Source organism: Plecotus auritus (genome assembly GCF_963455305.1).
Source record: "Plecotus auritus genome assembly, chromosome: 8".
NCBI classification, from domain to species: Eukaryota; Metazoa; Chordata; class Mammalia; order Chiroptera; family Vespertilionidae; genus Plecotus; species Plecotus auritus.
Genome location: NC_137782.1, coordinates 155966493 through 155983965, shown reverse-complemented (window position 1 = coordinate 155983965; position 17473 = coordinate 155966493). Strand labels below are relative to the sequence as shown.

General features: G+C 42.1%; 1 protein-coding gene across 6 annotated transcripts in view; it reads right to left on the bottom strand.

The window, feature by feature from the left end:
- Nucleotides 1–12132: 12132 nt before the first annotated feature.
- ATL2 (atlastin GTPase 2) overlaps nucleotides 12133–17473 on the bottom strand; it is a 45281-nt gene continuing 39940 nt past the window's right edge. For 2 of the 6 annotated variants that reach the window (XM_080686381.1, XM_080686384.1), the window contains 3 exons: nucleotides 16629–17060; nucleotides 14739–14753; nucleotides 12316–14643 (listed from right to left, as the gene is read on the bottom strand). In XM_080686381.1, coding sequence (XP_080542507.1) covers nucleotides 14536–14643; nucleotides 14739–14753; nucleotides 16629–17060 — 555 coding nt within the window. In that variant the 3' untranslated portion in view covers nucleotides 12316–14535. Of the gene's footprint in view, nucleotides 14644–14738; nucleotides 14754–16624; nucleotides 17061–17473 lie in introns of all 6 variants that reach the window. The other 4 variants (XM_080686385.1, XM_080686382.1, XR_013961536.1 and 1 more) reach the window with 3 other exon arrangements.

Genomic DNA, 17473 nt, shown 5'->3' with positions numbered 1-17473 from the left:
GTGTTCTCAGAACCCTCCCTCCACCACTGCGAAGGCCACAGGCAGGTTGACACACTCAGGAGGTCTGAAACCCCATGTGGCTGCTCTGCCCAGCTGGAGGGCACTGGGGGCGGTTGTTGAGCTTTGAACAAATCCTGGGATTATTTATAATTGAAAATCAGACTCCAAAAGCCTTCAGATCCACGAAGGAGTTTATTATTCTCCACCCCCACATCCTTTCGCCGTCCCCTCCCCTCCCTTCGCCCTCTGCCCTGACCGCCGCCACACTCCCAGCAGGCTCTCGGGTTCTCTCCAACCTCAGAGCACCTGTGCTTGGCAAGAGGCCGCCTTCCAGGAGTCCAGAATCGCAGACCACCCCGCACGCCACACCTGCCCTATGACTTGGGATGGAGCATCAAAGAGTGAGAACGGCCAGCTGAGGCGGAAGCTCACTCACTTATTCCAGGCTCCTCTCAGCAGGGGCCCGCAGAGTTGGGGCAAAGGAATGGAGGCCCCTGTGCCTGGGTGGGAGCTCAGTCCTGTTTCCAACCCTCAGGGCCCCCTCCCACACTGCCTCCTCCACTCTTCTGGCCTGAGCCTAACCCTCCCTCCAGCACAGCATGCTCTTAGGCCTCTAACAGCACATGCTGCGGCCAGGTGACCAAGAAAGAGAAATAACAAAGCACATTAGAGCTGGAGAGTCTGGAAAAGGCCTTCTGCGTTAGGGAACGGAAAACTCTTTTAGCTGCAGGGCCCCTTCTTCAAAAGAACCTTCCCAGAAAACGCAGTGACCACAACCAGTAAAACCCCAGAGAGAACAGCCCACACTTGTGCTCTCCAATTTTGCTCTTTCTACTGGGCCAAGGTGTTTTCATTCCACTCCCCTTCCTTAGCTACCTCCCATTCCAGAGGCCCCTGACTCCGGAGCCCAGCTGGGGTGTGCCATCTAGAAATGGTGTTTCTGGAAAGTTGTAGAAGACAGGTGTTCCTCAGACTATTCTTTCTTGCAATTGGTAGAAGCCCAGTGCACACCAGCTTCATTAAAACGGGGCTTCACAGGAGAAACCAAGATGGCGGCATAGGTAAACACCTAAACTGCTGCCTCGCACAACAATTTCAAAACTACAACTAAAAGACAGAACGGACACCATCCAGAACCACAGGAAAGCTGGCTGAGTGAAAATTCTACAACTAGAAGGAAAGAGAAAAGCTCACAGAGAATTGGAGGTACGGCAAAGGGGCTTTGTGCGCGCAGAGAGGAAGGGCGGCTGAGAGCCTGGCTGACTTTCTCTGGCGGAAGGGGGAAGGAAGCCTCCGACCGCACTGAACCCCAGTTCTGACTGCACTGAACCCCAGTCCCGGGCGAGCCCCTGGGGACCCACGCTCTTGTGGGGGGAGTCTGGACTCTCGAGCGGAGACTCGGGAGCTGGGGAAGGCAGAAGTCTAAAGGCGCGCGCGTGCCAGTGCGCACAAAGGCTGCGGAGGTTGCCACAGGCTTTCCCTAGTGGAAGGGAGTCGGAGGCTCCTGACTGCACTGGGCCCCAGTTCTGACTGCACTGAACCCTGGTTCCAGGCAAGCCCCTGGGGACCCACGCTCTTGTGGAGGGAGTCTGGACTCTCGGGCGGAGACTCAGGAGCCAGGGAAGGTGGAGGTCTGAAGGTGCGCACATGCGCGCAAGGGCAAGGCTGACGGGAAGCCAAGACTGAGACTCCACCCCATCCAAGCTGAGCACAGAGGCTATTGCAATTTGGCAAGTCTAATCCTATAAGGCTGTCTCCAGCACCGAACTTCTCCCAGCATAGACACAGCTGATCCTTACAGCCAACTGGCCTGGAGGTCGATTCTTCCCAGTGATACCAACAATAAAGACTTAATTACAACAAGGCTGTACACACAGTCCACAAAGGGGTGCACCAAGAGTTGTCCACCTCAGGTTAACTGGGGAGGCAGACCCACTGGGCCATATTGGAAACCTAGCACACAGATCTACCTTACCAACTCAGAGAAGCAGTGAAAATGCGGCGTCAAAGAATCAGATCACAAATGAAAGAAATGGAGGAAAACAAACGACTGGATATAGAATTCAAAACCACGGTTATAAGGCTTTTTAAGAATATACTAGAAAAGGCCGATAAATATAACGAGACCCTCGAAGATATGAAAAAGGACCAACTAGAAATTAAACATACACTGACTGAAATAAAAAATATTATACAGAGACCCAAAAACAGACAAGAGGAACACAAAATCAAGTCAAAGAATTGAAATACAAAGAAGCAAAAAACACTCAACCGAAAAAGCAAAAAGCAAAAAAAAAAAAAATCCAAAAAGTTGAAGATAGTGTAAGAAGACTCTGGGACAACTTCAAGCATACCAACATCAGAATTATGGGGGTGCCAGAAGAAGAGAGAGAACAAGATACTGAAAACCTATTTGAAGAAATAATGACAGAAAACTTCCCCCACCTGGTGAAAGAAATAGACTTACAAGTTCAGGAAGTGCACAGAACCCCAAACAAAAGGAACCCAAAGAGGACCACACCAAGACACATCATAATTAAAATGCCAAGAGCAAAAGACAAAGAGAGAATATTAAAAGCAGCAAGAGAAAAACAGTTAGTTACCTACAAGGGAGCACCCATACGACTGTCAGCTGACTTCTCAACAGAAACTATGCAGGCCAGACGGGAGTGGCAAGAAATTTTCAATGTGATGAATAGCAAGAACCTACAACCAAGATTACTCTACCCAGCAAAGCTATCATTCAGAATTGAAGGGCAGATAAAGAGCTTCACAGATAAGAAAAAGCTGAAGGAGTTCATCACCACCAAACCAGTATTATATGAAATGCTGAAAGGTATTCTTAAAGAAGAGGAAGAAGAAAAAAGTAAAGAGAAAAATTATGAACAACAAATACATATCTATCAACAAGTGAACCTAAAAAATCAAGTGAATTAAAAACCTGAGGAACAGAATAATCTGGTGAATATAATATAATCAGGGGCATAGAAAGGGAGTGGACTGATAATTCTCAGGGGGAAAGGGGTATGGGGGGGTTCATGAAGAGACTGGACAAAAATCATACACCTATGGATGAGGACAGTGGGGGGGAGGTAAGGGCAGAAGGTGGGGTGGGAACTGGGTGGAGGGGAGCTATGGGGGGAAAAGGGAGAAATAATTGTAATAATCTGAATAAAGATTTATTTTTAAAAAAGACATAAATCAAAAAAAAATGGGGAATGTTTTATTAAAATAACCCTTATAAATAAAAGAGTGGAAAATAAAAATAAAAATAAAAATAAAAATAAAAATAAAAATAAAAATAAAAAAATAAAAAAAAAAACAGGGCTTCACTGGGAGGATGCTGGAGCTCTCACACGTGTCTGGGCTCTCAGTGCCGGGAAGACCTTCTCTCTCTGTCTCTCCCCACTCCTTACTTCTACTTGGCTTTATTCTCTCTCATAGAGACAGGTTTTCCAGGGGTGATTGAAAACATAGCCTCTGGAACCCTAGATTCCCATCCATCCTCCCTCCCTCCCTGACCTACAAAGCCTTCACCACTCACTCTTCTTAGAACAATCATTGGAAAGGCCTCTGATTGGCCCACATTCTGTCATGTGCCTATCCCTGAACCAATCACTGTAGCCCTTGAGATGAACACATCCCTGAAACAATGCCCTGACCCTAAAGAATGACCCCCACGAGTTCCACTTCAAGACTTAGAGAGTGGGCTTAGGGGCTTAATCACAAGGAACAACAACAGCCTGTAATTATTGGAATGGAGAGTTTGCAGAGCCCCTGGACCACCCACAGAGGGAGCCACGGACACTGCCCCTACACAGCCAGAGCTAAACCCACGCATTCGCTGGGAGCATGTGTGTGTTGTTTTCCTTTTAAACTTAATTCAACTTGAAAGGCCTCTTCATCTTATCTTGTGCAAGTGAGCAAGGGAGAGTGTGTTCATTCAGTGGTGCAATAAATAACCTCTCATTATGAGAAATGCGATGCCTCAGTCCACTAAGCCATTTGGTAACAATAATCTGACATTACAGAAGCTTTTCTGGTGAGACCAGAGATATCTGAGCCACTTTCTTTTCAAACAACTCTAGCTAATGGCTTTCCCTGCTATTAGTGGACTGAGTCCAAGCTATCTTTGATTTGTGGTCACTTGATTGGGTCCCGACAAGGGAGGCTGAGCTTAGCGAGGAGGAATGATCGCCTGCGAACACTGCAGGGTGATACAATTCCTGTGGATCCGGAGGGACCACAAATCTGGAGAAACTTAATTCCTCTGGAGAGATGAACATATTTGTAAAGGCTTCTCATTCCTAGGCTGGCCCCGTCCTCACTCTGACAGCCCACGTTGGCCCCCTCTGCTTCTTCAATTTTCCTGACGCTGGGAATGCTGTCTTGGAGAGAAGGGGGGTCTTCTCCGGTCCTGGGCCACAGAGCCAGAGCCATTTAGAAAATGATCCAGCCGCACAGCCAGGCGAACAGGGCAAACCACCATATCCTTAGGCAAAATGCCAGTCCTCAGAGCGTCCCTGAAACCCTGTCTATGAATTTCAAACTCTGAGTCCAGGGGCCCCAGAGCAATGGCAGCTGGAGGGCAGCATTATGTGAGGCCACTGAATTGACTCTCTCTTACTAATAGGAAGAGAGGCACCATTTTGTACTGCAAAGATGTATGGCCACCTGCATGCTTCTGGACTAATCCACAGGCCATTGGGGAGGGAGGGGTTGTTTGATACCATTTGACCCAAAAGAGAACAACAGTAGAGCTTGACACGGTGGTGGGCATGCGGCACACAGGTAGGGAGAAAGAACACCAGGGGGATGGCTTTGGTTTTGACACTGGAAACCTGGTCTCATTCTCCGAACCCTAACAATTAAAGGTTATCTCAGGCTTAGAAGGGACTTTCTTTTTAATAAACTTTCAATCTGGGAATAATTATAGATTTATAGAAAAGTTACACATATAGTAGTACATAGCTCCCATATCCCCTTCACCCAGTTTCCACTAACATTAGCATCTTTCATTATCATGCTACATTTGTCAAAATCAGGAAATTAATATTGGTACAGTACCATCAACTAAACTCCAGACATTACTTGGATTTCACCAATTTTTCCACTAATGTTCCAAGATCCTGCATGGAATTTAGTCATCGTGTCTCTCTAGTCTCCTGACCTGGGACAGTTTTTCAGTCTTTCCTTGTTTATCATGACCTTGACAATTTTGAAGGGTACTGCACAGGCATTTCAGAGAATGTCCCTTGATTTGGGGGTTGTCTGATGTCTCAGAACAGACTGCAGTTGTGGGGGTTGAGGAATACCCAGAGGTGAAGTGCCTGGGAGGAATTATTTTAAAGAACAGGTAGCTGCCTTCAAACTGACCTGCCTGCAAACCAAATTGTGTTTTGTTTGTTCGATCTGTATTTTTAAGAAATTTGGGGCTGAATTATTTCAGTTCAGACTTCCAGCTTCCCTTAGGGAACAGAGAGAGCTGGGGAGTGCATGCTCGCTCGGCAGTCACAGGCAGGTGCTAAGAAGCAATGGCCCGAGAGGCCCCCCGCTCAGCCACTGACTGATGGCCCTCGGCTCCATGGAGACGGGCTGGCTCTGACAGGCTGGGAATCGACCAAACCAGGAGATGGCCTTGTTCGCAGCAGGCAAAAGTGCAAACTAGTCATATGAGCAAAGCGGCAAAACCAGGAAGAGCGACGCAGCCAACTCTGGGCCTGGCCAGTGGGCCCTGGTAAGAGAGATCCTCAGGGGACCGTAAATAACCGGATGGTGTTTGTCATAAGATTATGAAACACTGTGGAGCCTGTGGTTCCTATAATTTGTCTGCCTCAGAGGAGCTAGTGTTTATGGATGTTCTTCTGCTAGAGGCAGAATCATCACTTTGGTTTGCCAGTATTGAAAGTTCTCAGGTTTCTGGAAGAAGCTTGGACTGAAAGAACTGAAATAGGCATCTCTACATTGGTTTTATTCTTAATAACAAAGAGTGCTATCACAGATTCATGAGAAATTGACTTAGTCCCTCTCCTTCCACATCTACTTGACCACTAGCTCTCCCTGGAGCCATAGCCAGAGAGAGTTGGTACAATTTTCCTGTTTGTCCCATAAAGAGTAGTTGAACAGGAGGGCAGGGGAAAGCATTGATTAATGAAAGAGCCAACAAAATACTGGCTGCTCAAGTAACTCTCTTTGCTTTAGCTCAGATTTTCCTTTTCAGAGGAAATTGCAATATCTAGCTTCATAACTCAAATGCATACTTACCGCTTTTTTAAAGCACCAGAAAAATCCAACATAGCATTAAAAAGTCCAAAATTAGAATATTCTCTTGAGGCCTTTGCCCAGAACACAACACTCCATTCCTGGTCCTTTCCTCTCTCCTGCCCTGATACCATTCTTGTGCCCATAGCAACATGTCACACACACACACCACACACCACACACACACACACACACACACACACACACACACACACACACGGCATTTGCTATCTCAACATTTCTGAAAACTTCCTCTTACTTGTTTGAAAGGCTAAGAAAGTAGGAGGGGCTACTACTGCTGAAGTAGGAAACAAGATTCGCAAATGAGCATGATGGTCTCTTTGACCCATTCTCTCAGCAACAATAAAAACGCAGCTACAGGTCAATTTAAGCAAACACCTAAATGCAAATTCAGATTTACTGTATAGAAAATATCAATGTTAAATCCATTCAAGTCTCTTTTTTAAAGCATTCAGAGTAGAATTCCTTTACTTATCAAGCTTCTCTCACAACTATTCCAGAAAATGTGTTGTTTTTTTCACAGATTTGATAGCACAGGTACCAAGTGTTCCATAAGCAACGAGCACGATGCAAAACCAGATTCTAGTTTCCTTCAAAAGCTGAACTAAGGAACAGTTTTAATCGGCTACATCTGAAATGCTAAGCAGCCGCAAATGATTTGGAAAAATGGACTTCATCTGCCCCCTGCTGTATTCTAGGTAAATGACAAGACTTCCCAATTCAGCCTCAGGAGAAAGTCAAAATTGGCCCATACTACTAGCATCCTTTTCTAGAATATAAAGACTATGTCTGTGACTCACCATTGTATCTCAGCATATAGCATACATAGCTGGAATATAGCAGGTGTCTAAGTGCCAAATGAGCGGACATACAGGTAAGTACACATTCTTATTTATAGTGGATGGTCAGGGACTTTGGCTACAGTATGAAGATATTAAGACAACTGGGGAAAGTTGGAGGCTTATTGGATATTTTATATTAATATTTTATTCTTTTAGAAGTGATGAGTATTGTAGTTGCTAAAAATAAGTCCTGATGGTTTACAGCTACATACTGAGGTATTTATAATTGAAATGATATATCTGAGACTTCCCTAAAAATAATTAGGCGCTAAGAAGCAATGGCCTGAGAAGCCTCCTGCTTGGACACTGACTGTTGGCCTTCAGCTCCATGGAGACTGGCTGGCTCTGACAGGCTGGGAATTCACCAAACCAGGAAATGGCCTTGTTCACAGTAGGCAAAAGTGCAAACAAGTCATATAAGCAAAGTCATAAGGGGGTGGAGGGTATATAAATGAAACCAGATTGGCTATGTGCGGATAATTGAGAAATAGGTATATGGCAGATCATTATGCGGTTCTCTCTCCTTTCATATTTGAAAAATCTTCATAATCATGTCTTTATCTTATTAAGGACATTTTCATTAAGTCCAGATTTAATCTGTGCCGGCACTACACTTCCTTAATCAAGAGAAACAATCCATAGGTGCGCACACAATGACACCAAAAACAGCCCAGAGGTAAGATCCTGACCATTTACACAGACATGGCAGTAAGCACAGGAATGATCCTGACAGCACACACCAAATCATTACCTGCAAGGTGGACAGGAAAAAATTCACTTCTTACTTAATATCTGTTTTTAAATGTATTATTATGGGCGATTTTCACCTTCCGTATTAACAGAATCTTGTTTTCTCCATCTTTTAGTGCTTTTCCTAACACACCCAAGACGGCTTTCATCTTGAGTTAGGGACATCACTCATCTGTATCTGAAACTTCGTATTGATTCTCACACCCTTGGAGGTGTGGAATCTTGAGACATTTTTTTTGATAAAGTGGTTTCCCAGCCATCTCACAGTACTGTGGTGAGTATAAAAGTGCTAATATATGTGGAGATGCTTTCCTGAGCCAGGCAAAGGCTGTGATCCCCACTCCTAACCCTTTTTATACATACCTTTGGGTAATTTTGATCTGGTCAACTGCTAGCTTGAGCTCTGATGAGCCCTAAGTCACGAAACTACAAGAGCACAGTAGTTGTATTACACTAAAGTATGTCAAGGAGAGATCAATTCCTGTCTGAACTCCACAAACAGCACATCTAACGCAGACACTTCTAGATCAGGTACGACTTCGGTAGAGGCAGTGGCAACTCAGTCCTGCATGGGAAAGCCCTACTTTAGCTTGGTTTGCCCAAAGGCCAACTGCAAGGCCTCCCCATGACAGGCTCCAGGTGCACTCTAAGCGAGAGTCACCTGAGCAGCAAACCTGGCCTCGTGGGAAGGTGGCGGCCAGGAGCACGGCTGCCAGCTCTCTACACGGGTTTTCATCACCACCCCACATCTAGGACACAAGGAAAACCACGTAGGCGCACAGGCCAATTCTGGTCAGTGTGGGGATTTGGGCCATGAATGAAACTGCTGAAACCTAAAAGTGTCTCCAACTGACACCAGCTACCCATGCTAGCAGATAAGCAGCTAGTGAGAAAGTCGATTCCCTAGTTAAAAGACTAAACTGCTTCAAGTGACTTTCTGAAAGGCCATTTTGAATACTTACATAGTGGACCACTAACAGCAACATCAGTGTTTGCCGGTATATTTTGAATATTTTCTTAACCAAGACCTAAGCTTATTTTTAATCCCGTAATAATGAAATAATGTAATTAACACCAACAGCACTCACACTACAAGGGTAAAGTCCCTCGCCTGTCCAATTCTGGAAGTAAAGTAAGTGAAGTAAGCCCAGCTCAGGGTTCTCTGAAAATGTAACCCTTGAAATACTGGTTTTTGATTCTACAAAGACAATGTTCACTGAAGCAACTAGCTATCTTCGTGAGGAATGTGTAAGGCATACTTGTAACAGGGTCACAAATGAACTGCCTCTTCCACAAAAATAATTTGTCTTTTTTTAAATATATTTTTTAGGGAAGAAACCAAGATGGCAGCGTAGGTAAACACCTAAACTGCCTCGCACAACAATATCAAAACTACAACTAAAAGACAAATCGGACACCATCCGAAACCACAGGAAAGCTGGCTGAGTGGAAATTCTACAACTAGAAGGGAAGAGGAAAGCACATTGAGAATCAGAGGAGCTGCAAAAGGCTGAGATACGGAGACTCGCACGTGGAGAGGACGGGTGGCTGTGTGCACGGGCAGCTGAGTACATGGCTGGCTTTCTAAAGCGGGAGGGAGACAGAAGCTCCCAACTGTGCTGAACACCAGTTCCAGGCGACTTTCTGGGAACTCAGATTCATTCGGGGAGAAACTGGACTGTCAGGAAAAGAGAAAGCACACTGAGACTCAGGGGAGCTGCAGAGACAAAGATCCGGAGGCACGCACGCGCAGAGGACAGGCGGCTAAGTGCACAGGCGGCTGAGTGTGCGGCTGGCTTTCTAAAGCGGGAGGGAGACAAAAGCTCCCAACTGTGCTGAACTCCAGTTCCAGGCGACTTTCTGGGAACCCAAACACATTTGGGGAGAAACTGGACTGTCAGGAAAAGAGAAAGCACACTGAGACTCTGAGGAGCTGCGGAGGCAGAGGTCCAGAGGCACAAGCACACAGAGAGGACTGACTGCTGTGTGCACAGAGGGCTGAGTGCGCAGCTGGCTTTAGAAAACGGGAGGGAGGTGGACGGAAGCTCCCGAATGCGCTGAACTCCAGTTCTGGGCGAGTTTCTAGGAACCCAGACTCATTCAGGGAGAAACTGGACTGTCTGGCAGTGGGCGAAACTCGAAGGCGGCTTTCTCTCAGAGGTGTTTACAGCGATTACCGAGGGACACTGAGACCCAGGGGCCTCATAGGGCAGGGCTGACGGGAACCCAAAGCTGTCTGCTCTGCCCTGAGACTCCGCCCCATCCAAGCTGAGCACAGAGGCTTTTGCAATTTTGCAAGTCTTGTCTCATAAGGGTGTCTCCAGCACAGAAGTTCTCCCATAGTAGACACAGCTGATCCTCACAGCCAATTGGCCTGGAGGTCAATTCCTCCCAGTGACACCAACAGCAATCAAGACTTAACTACAACAAGGCCATACACACAGTCCACAAAGGGGTGCACCAAGAGTGTCCACCTCAGGTAACTGGGGAGGCTGAGCCACTGGGCCCTATAGGACACCTAGCACACAAAGCCACTCTATCAACTCAGGGAAGCAGCCAAAATGCGGAGACAAAGAAACAGATCACAAATGAAAGAAATGGAGGAAAGCAAACCACTGGATAGAGTTCAAAACCACGGTTATAAGGTTTTTCAAGAATTTCCTAGAAAAGGCCAATAAATTTAGCAAGACTCTCAAGGATATGAAAAAGGACCAACTATAAATTAAACATACACTGACTGAAATAAAAAATATTATACAGAGACCTAACAGCAGACTAGAGGATCACAAGAATCAAGCCAAAGATTTGAAATACAAAGAAGCAAAAAATGCTGAACCGGAAAAGCAAAAAGAAAAAAGAATCCAAAAATTTGAAGATAGTGTAAGGAGCGTCTGGGACAACTTCAAGTGTACCAACATCCGAATTATGGGGGTGCCAGAAGAAGAGAGAGCAAGATACTGAAAACCTATTGGAAGAAATAATGACAGAAAACTTGCCCCACCTGGTGAAAGAAATAGACTTTCAAGTCCAGAAGCGCACAGAATCCCAAACAAAAGGAATCCAAAGAGGACCACACCAAGACACATCATAATTAAAATGCCAAGAGCAAAAGACAAAGAGAGAATATTAAAAGCAGCAAGAGAAAAATTACCTACAAGGGAGCACCCATATGATTGTCAGCTGACTTCTCAGCAGAAACTATGCAGGCCAGACGGGAGTGGCAAGAAATTTTCAAAGTGATGAATAGCAAGAACCTACAACCAAGATTACTCTACCCAGCAAAGCTATCATTCAGAATTGAAGGTCAGATAAAGAGCTTCACAGATAAGAAAAAGCTAAAGGAGTTCATCACCACCAAACCAGTAATATATGAAATGCTGAAAGGTATTCTTTAAGAAGAGGAAAAAGAAAAAACTAAAGATAAAAATTATGAACAAATACATATCTATCAACAAGTGAATCTAAAAATCAAGTGAATTAAAAATCTGATGAACAGAATAAACTGGTGAATATAATAGAATCAGGGGCATAGAAAGGGAGTGGACTGACAATTCTCAGGGGGGAAGGGGTGTGGGGGTGCAGGAAGAGACTGGACAAAAATCGTACACCTATGGATGAGGACAGTGCGGGGGGGAGGTAAGGGCAGAGGGTGGGGTGGGAACCGGGTGGAGGGGAGCTATGGGGGAAAAAAGAGGAACAATTGTAATAATCTGAACAATAAAGATTAAATTTTAAAAAAATATATTTTTTATTGATTTCAGAGTGGAAGGGAGAGACAGAAACATCGATGAGAATCACTGACCAACTGGGAATCAAACTGTGACCTCCTAGTTCATAGGTCAACATGTAACCACTGAGCCATGCTGGCTGGGCCAAGTTATTTGCCTTAACTAGGACGATAAATCATTTGTCCTAAATTATTTTATTTTTAATCCTCACCCGAGAATATTTTTCCATTGATTTTTCGAGAGCATAGAAGGGAGAGGTAGAGAGAGAAACATCAATGTGAGACACATTGTTGGGTTGCCTCCCGCACCCACCCTGAACCATGGCCAAGGACCAAGCCCACAACCAAGGTATGTGCCCTTGACTGGAATTGAACCTGGGACCTTGCAGTCCTCAGGCTGATGCTCTATCCACTGATCCAAATCGGCTAGGCCCTAAACTATTTCTTTGTAAAAACCCACCTTGTAATATAGACTAAAAAAACAAAAAAAACAAATTGTACCACAGAAAATGTACTACACCGAAGTTATTTCAGTCAACAGTTTATCTTTAACCCCTTTTATTGCTTCTTGCCTAATAATTTTCAGAATCTTCCAGCTGAAACCAAAGTGTGTTCTTAGAATCCTTTATAGAAGTAATCTTCTTTGGAGAAAACACACTCTTTCCAACAATACTAAAAAACCCAATGGTCTAGATTTCACAACTCTTTAGTTTAAGGAAAAGTAAGCTATGTGTCTTTAATTTCAGAAGAATTGCTGCTATTATACAACAAACTTTTTATTCTTTCATTCATAAAAACAGTCCACAGCATTCATAAAACAGGGTGGTCAAAGAAATAAAGAGACACACTTTTCAGGTGGATTCTTTATGTCTAAGAACAGATGAGTTGGTAGCAATTTAATACAGATGGAAACAAATACAATCCATAGAAAAACAGGAGTTGAAAGGGGGAGGAGATAATATCAACCAAGATAAACTTAAGAGTTTTCCGGCATGCAATTCAATATCTGAATTTTCACTTAAAAACCAAAGTAGGTGCTTTAATAGGTGTCCTTCAAGAAGGCTACAAAAATATTGCAAAAATGTTAACCTTACATATATCACCAAAAAAAAAAATATAATAAATCCTGAGCTACACCCAGGCTAATCACAAGTTCTCCCTATCCAAGAAAGACACAGAAAAGTAACTTTTTACAAGCTTAGCTTAAAGGTACAATACCTTAGAGCTCTAACTGGGTGTTTCCTGCTCATGCTCTTTCCAATATAAACAAATATGATTTATGTAATGGAATACATACTTGAAGAATTCCTTAAAAAAGAATCACAAGTTTCATTTTATATATACAACAAATTTTTAATTATGTACTGAAAATAAATTACAGGAAATAACTTTAAAATGCAACAGAGAACAAAGTCACAATAAACATTCCCATTGGATTCCCTTGGGGGGTGAGATTGCAGTGCTCAAGGAAGATAAATATCACAAATATATCAAAAACTTCAAATAGTTTATGCATTCACACACCGACGTGAGCCACAAACATTCCTTCACAGGGACTGTACTTATTAGCCTACCACAGAACCAGATTTTGCCATAAACTACAAAACTTTTAATACAAAATTGTTATTTATATATTTATAATTCATATACATGCCCTATCTGTGAGTTTAGAAAATAAAAGCTACACACTGTACAGACACTCTTAACTCATAGCTGTAGGCAACATTTTTGGATGGAATTTCTCCAATGAAATTAATGGCATATTCTATGTACATGAAGGCTAAACTGCATAATGACAGTTCAGATTCCCAGATATGCATCTCCTTTTAGGTCAGGTTTATAAATTTCAAAAGGCAAGACAAAATGTACACCTCAGAATCACTTTCTTAGCTACAAGAGTTGTCATGTAATTTCTGTGGTTTCTGATACATGCATTTATGTAATACTGGTATTGAAGGCAGTAAAGCAATATATACTTTTAATGTAGTGGCTCAATAAAGGCTTCATTGTCATTCCAATCTGATTCTTTATATAGTGATTCATAGCTTCTCTAAAAATTAAGATTCAATGGGACACTGTGTTAGACTCTAAATAGATTTCTTAAAATATTTCCCTGAAATATCCTTTTACATAAAACAAATTTCACTAACATTAGCTTAAGTAAAAAGGAAAAGAAAGATTTAAAAACATGGCACAAATGTGCATGATAAACTAATGCTCCTCAGCCAATTTCCATGCCTTAGGAGCCATGAACAGAATGCTTAAAACCAACCAACAATTTTCACACTCTGTGGCAGCCATCTGTGAAGCCAGTTGTACTAAACTACTTCTACAGTTGATTGTAAACTTTGGTTTATTTGTATTTGAGTTCTCATTGTACAGCAAGCATGAACAAGAGGGAGAGTGAAGTCCATGAGGAGATGAACTGTCAGTCTGTCTTTAACCGGGCATGATGAGACACCTGGTCAGTCAGGCCTGCTTTGATAGAGTTTGTTACAGACTGCCTTATGTTTTCCTCCATCAAATTATCACCCAGGGGCTTCAATACCTGTGGTATGAGAAATGTGCAAAACAAATAAAAACATGAGGTAAAAAAAGAGTTACACATAAAAATAGATATAAAAATTCAATTCAAAGCAATGAAGAAAATAACCAGGAATGTGGAAAATAAAAAGATGCTTCTCCCAAAAAAAAAAAAGTTATGATGCTATAAATAATGCAGTTAGACATTTTTTAATGCAACAAAAATCACTTTCCTCTTATTCAAACCATTTACAATTCCTATGAGATGGATGTGCAATTCCATACCCTATTTGCAGCATCAAATCTGGTATGTACACAGCATTTATGCAGACCGGCCCAGACGGTCCTGCTTATTGTCCTACATGTATAAGTGTGAACACTTCAGATAGAGAAAAAAGTTTAAAATACTGTCTAATTTTTCTTCTTGTTATTGTTGGATGGCAGTCTCTGTCGCTGTGCTGATGAAAGAGCACGATGAACCATTCGGCGTCTAGTAACTTCAAACAGTTTGGAAAACACCTAAAACATGGAGTGATTTGTTAGGAGAATCACTGAGAGTGCCTGGAAGTTAGAGTTTAAGACTACAGGAATTTGAGATTTTGTAGGTTTCTCACCTTCCTGGGACTCCTCTGAAGCAACAGAAAAGAGAAATGCAAAAAAAAAAATTTAGATAAGTTTTGTTGACACAGCACAGACCTTCTCTGACTAGTGATCCTCTTACCTCAACTACACTGAAAATATTTCACCCACTTGAGATTCTTCCATTTAATTCAGTGGTTCTCAACCTTTCTAATGTCGTGACCCTTTAATACAGTGCCTCATGTTGTGGTGACCCCCAACCATAAAATTATTTTCGTTGCTACTTCATAACTGCAATTTTGCTACTGTTATGAATCGTAATGTAAATATCTGTGTTTTTCGATGGTCTTAGGCGACCCTGCCAGCGTTCTCAACCTGTGGGTCATGACCCCACAGGTAGAGAACCATTGCTGTAGAGCCTAAGACCATCATCGGAAAACACAGATATTTACATTACGATTCATTAACAGTAGCAAAATTACAGTTATGAAGTAGCAACGAAAATAGTTTTATGGTTGGGGGTCACCACAACATGAGGCACTGTATTAAAGGGTCGCGGCATTAGAAAGGTTGAGAACCACTGATTTGTTTTGTAATAATGGCACCTCTAAAATCTTAAGAATCAATGCTGTATAGGAGATGACTGGTTTTCAAAAGAAGACATTACAATTACTGTAATTCTTGTTGCAGAACATTAGTAATAGTCCAAAATTTTAAAGTGGATAACACTTTTTTTAAAAGGGAAGTTGTAATAGCTTTTAGTCCATCTTCTATTAGAAGGTATCAAAGGAATGTGAAAAACCAGACTTTTAAGACAAAAATTTACACTTAACAAATATCCATACATAAGCTTCCAAATCGGACCTGAATAAAAACGAGCATTTCTCTAAAGAATAAATTCAAAATCCAAATTAATATAGTGGGTCACTTTATAAAATAACATTACAAGAAAAGTCACCACCCAATCAACTTTCTTTAAAAAAAAATGGTTTACTTCTTCAGTCTTTGCATTTAAAGCCAAAACCAACATGGACCTGCACATTCTAGATCTTCAATTAAGCCCAATACTTCATCGGCCCAAAAATGGTATCTGAAAATGCCTATTTTACTGTCTATCAGTAATAACTGTAGCTTTCATTCTGGTCCTCGGCATGATGCTCAAGCATTTCATGATGATCACTTTAATGACAACATCCTTAAATGGAATTTTCTGTACATAGGAAATTCTAACATACAGTTGGCCAATATACAACATGGCTTTCCTTAGTAGATACATGTCAGGCCCGACTTTGATTTCTGGGTGAAGTAAAGATTATGATTAATAGTTGGTTCTCTGTAGTGTTTTGCTTTGTTCATCAGTATTTCCTTGGTACAGATGTCAAAGGTTTTTTCGGTGTAAGAAATCACTATTGGATTGTTCCTTGTAGTATATCAGCAAATCATCACTATCTTCATGAAAGGCAACAAAGACCTGAATGCCACCTAATATTTTCCCTGGAATATAAGCATGCATTGCTTCTTGCCAATATTAGTAAGAAGCTTCTTTTGCTTTCCTAAAGGTACTGAACTTCCAAACTTCCTTTCCTTACCTTCATAACTTTCACCGATTATATTTCTTCTTCTCAAAGAAAGAAATCCTTAAAGATTTGCCCTGCCCATTGTTTGGCAGAGTTAGGTCTATGATTAAGAATCTGTCCAAAGGATATTACAGATTTAAGCCAACCAAAGCACTCTGAAATTACGACTTTAAAGAAAAAAACACTCTCCCATTCACACTTTATATTCAGATTATACATCCAAACAAAACAGAAAAATCCTTTTGACATTTCGCATATAAAAGAAAAGGTGTGCAAATATTGTGTGGGGAGGAGGGGGAGTCACAGGGATGAGATTAGTCAATTGAAAACCAAAACACAGATACCAACCTGTTCCCACAGTGTTTCAGCAAGTTGATCAATCATTGTTCCAATTTCTCTGAACTCCCCAGAGTATTTAACATATGCCCAAGTACAAAGAGATGTCAGTGCCAAACCCATGACCAGGTTACACAAGACGGCTATAGAGTTTAGACCGATGAAGCCAGTCAGTCCTGAGATTATATACATAGCAAACATGACTGCAAACAGTGTGGCAGGGGTACGAGCAGCATAGAAGATATTTTTGCCATCGTTGTGCTTTATGAAATTTGCATAGGTTTCTTCAATTTCAGCTTCAAGCTGGTCCTGATAACGACGGCAGAATTCATCTCCACCCATTTTTTTAATTGAACGAAACTGTTTAATCGCCACTTCCTTGAAATCCAGGTGTTTTCGCTCCAGATCTGAAGGTGCAATGTAAGGCTTGTCTCCACCACATACCTGTACAAACATGATTACAGTACGAAGGTTACATGCTAGAAATGATTCACACTTGCAAGTTCCCTACTCTTAGTGTTCAGTCTCAAAAAGTCAAACCACCTACATGGTTCAATTTTAAACTTCTTCATAATACCTCACACATAACCATAACCTATTTATTTACAGCCTGTATGTTTAACTGACTCAGGCTAAATAAATTTTCCAAATATAACTAATACAAGTAAAGACAAAAATAATTACACCAAAATTTGAACCTGACTTCACTTGACCCACTAATACACCATAAGAGTACAAAAGATTACTGGCAAGGGAGTGGGTAAAAGATAATAAATTAAAAAGGTACTTTAATGTTCAAGTTAGCAAGCTTAGCATAGAAATTGCTAGTGGCCTTAAGCTAGTGTTAATTACATTAG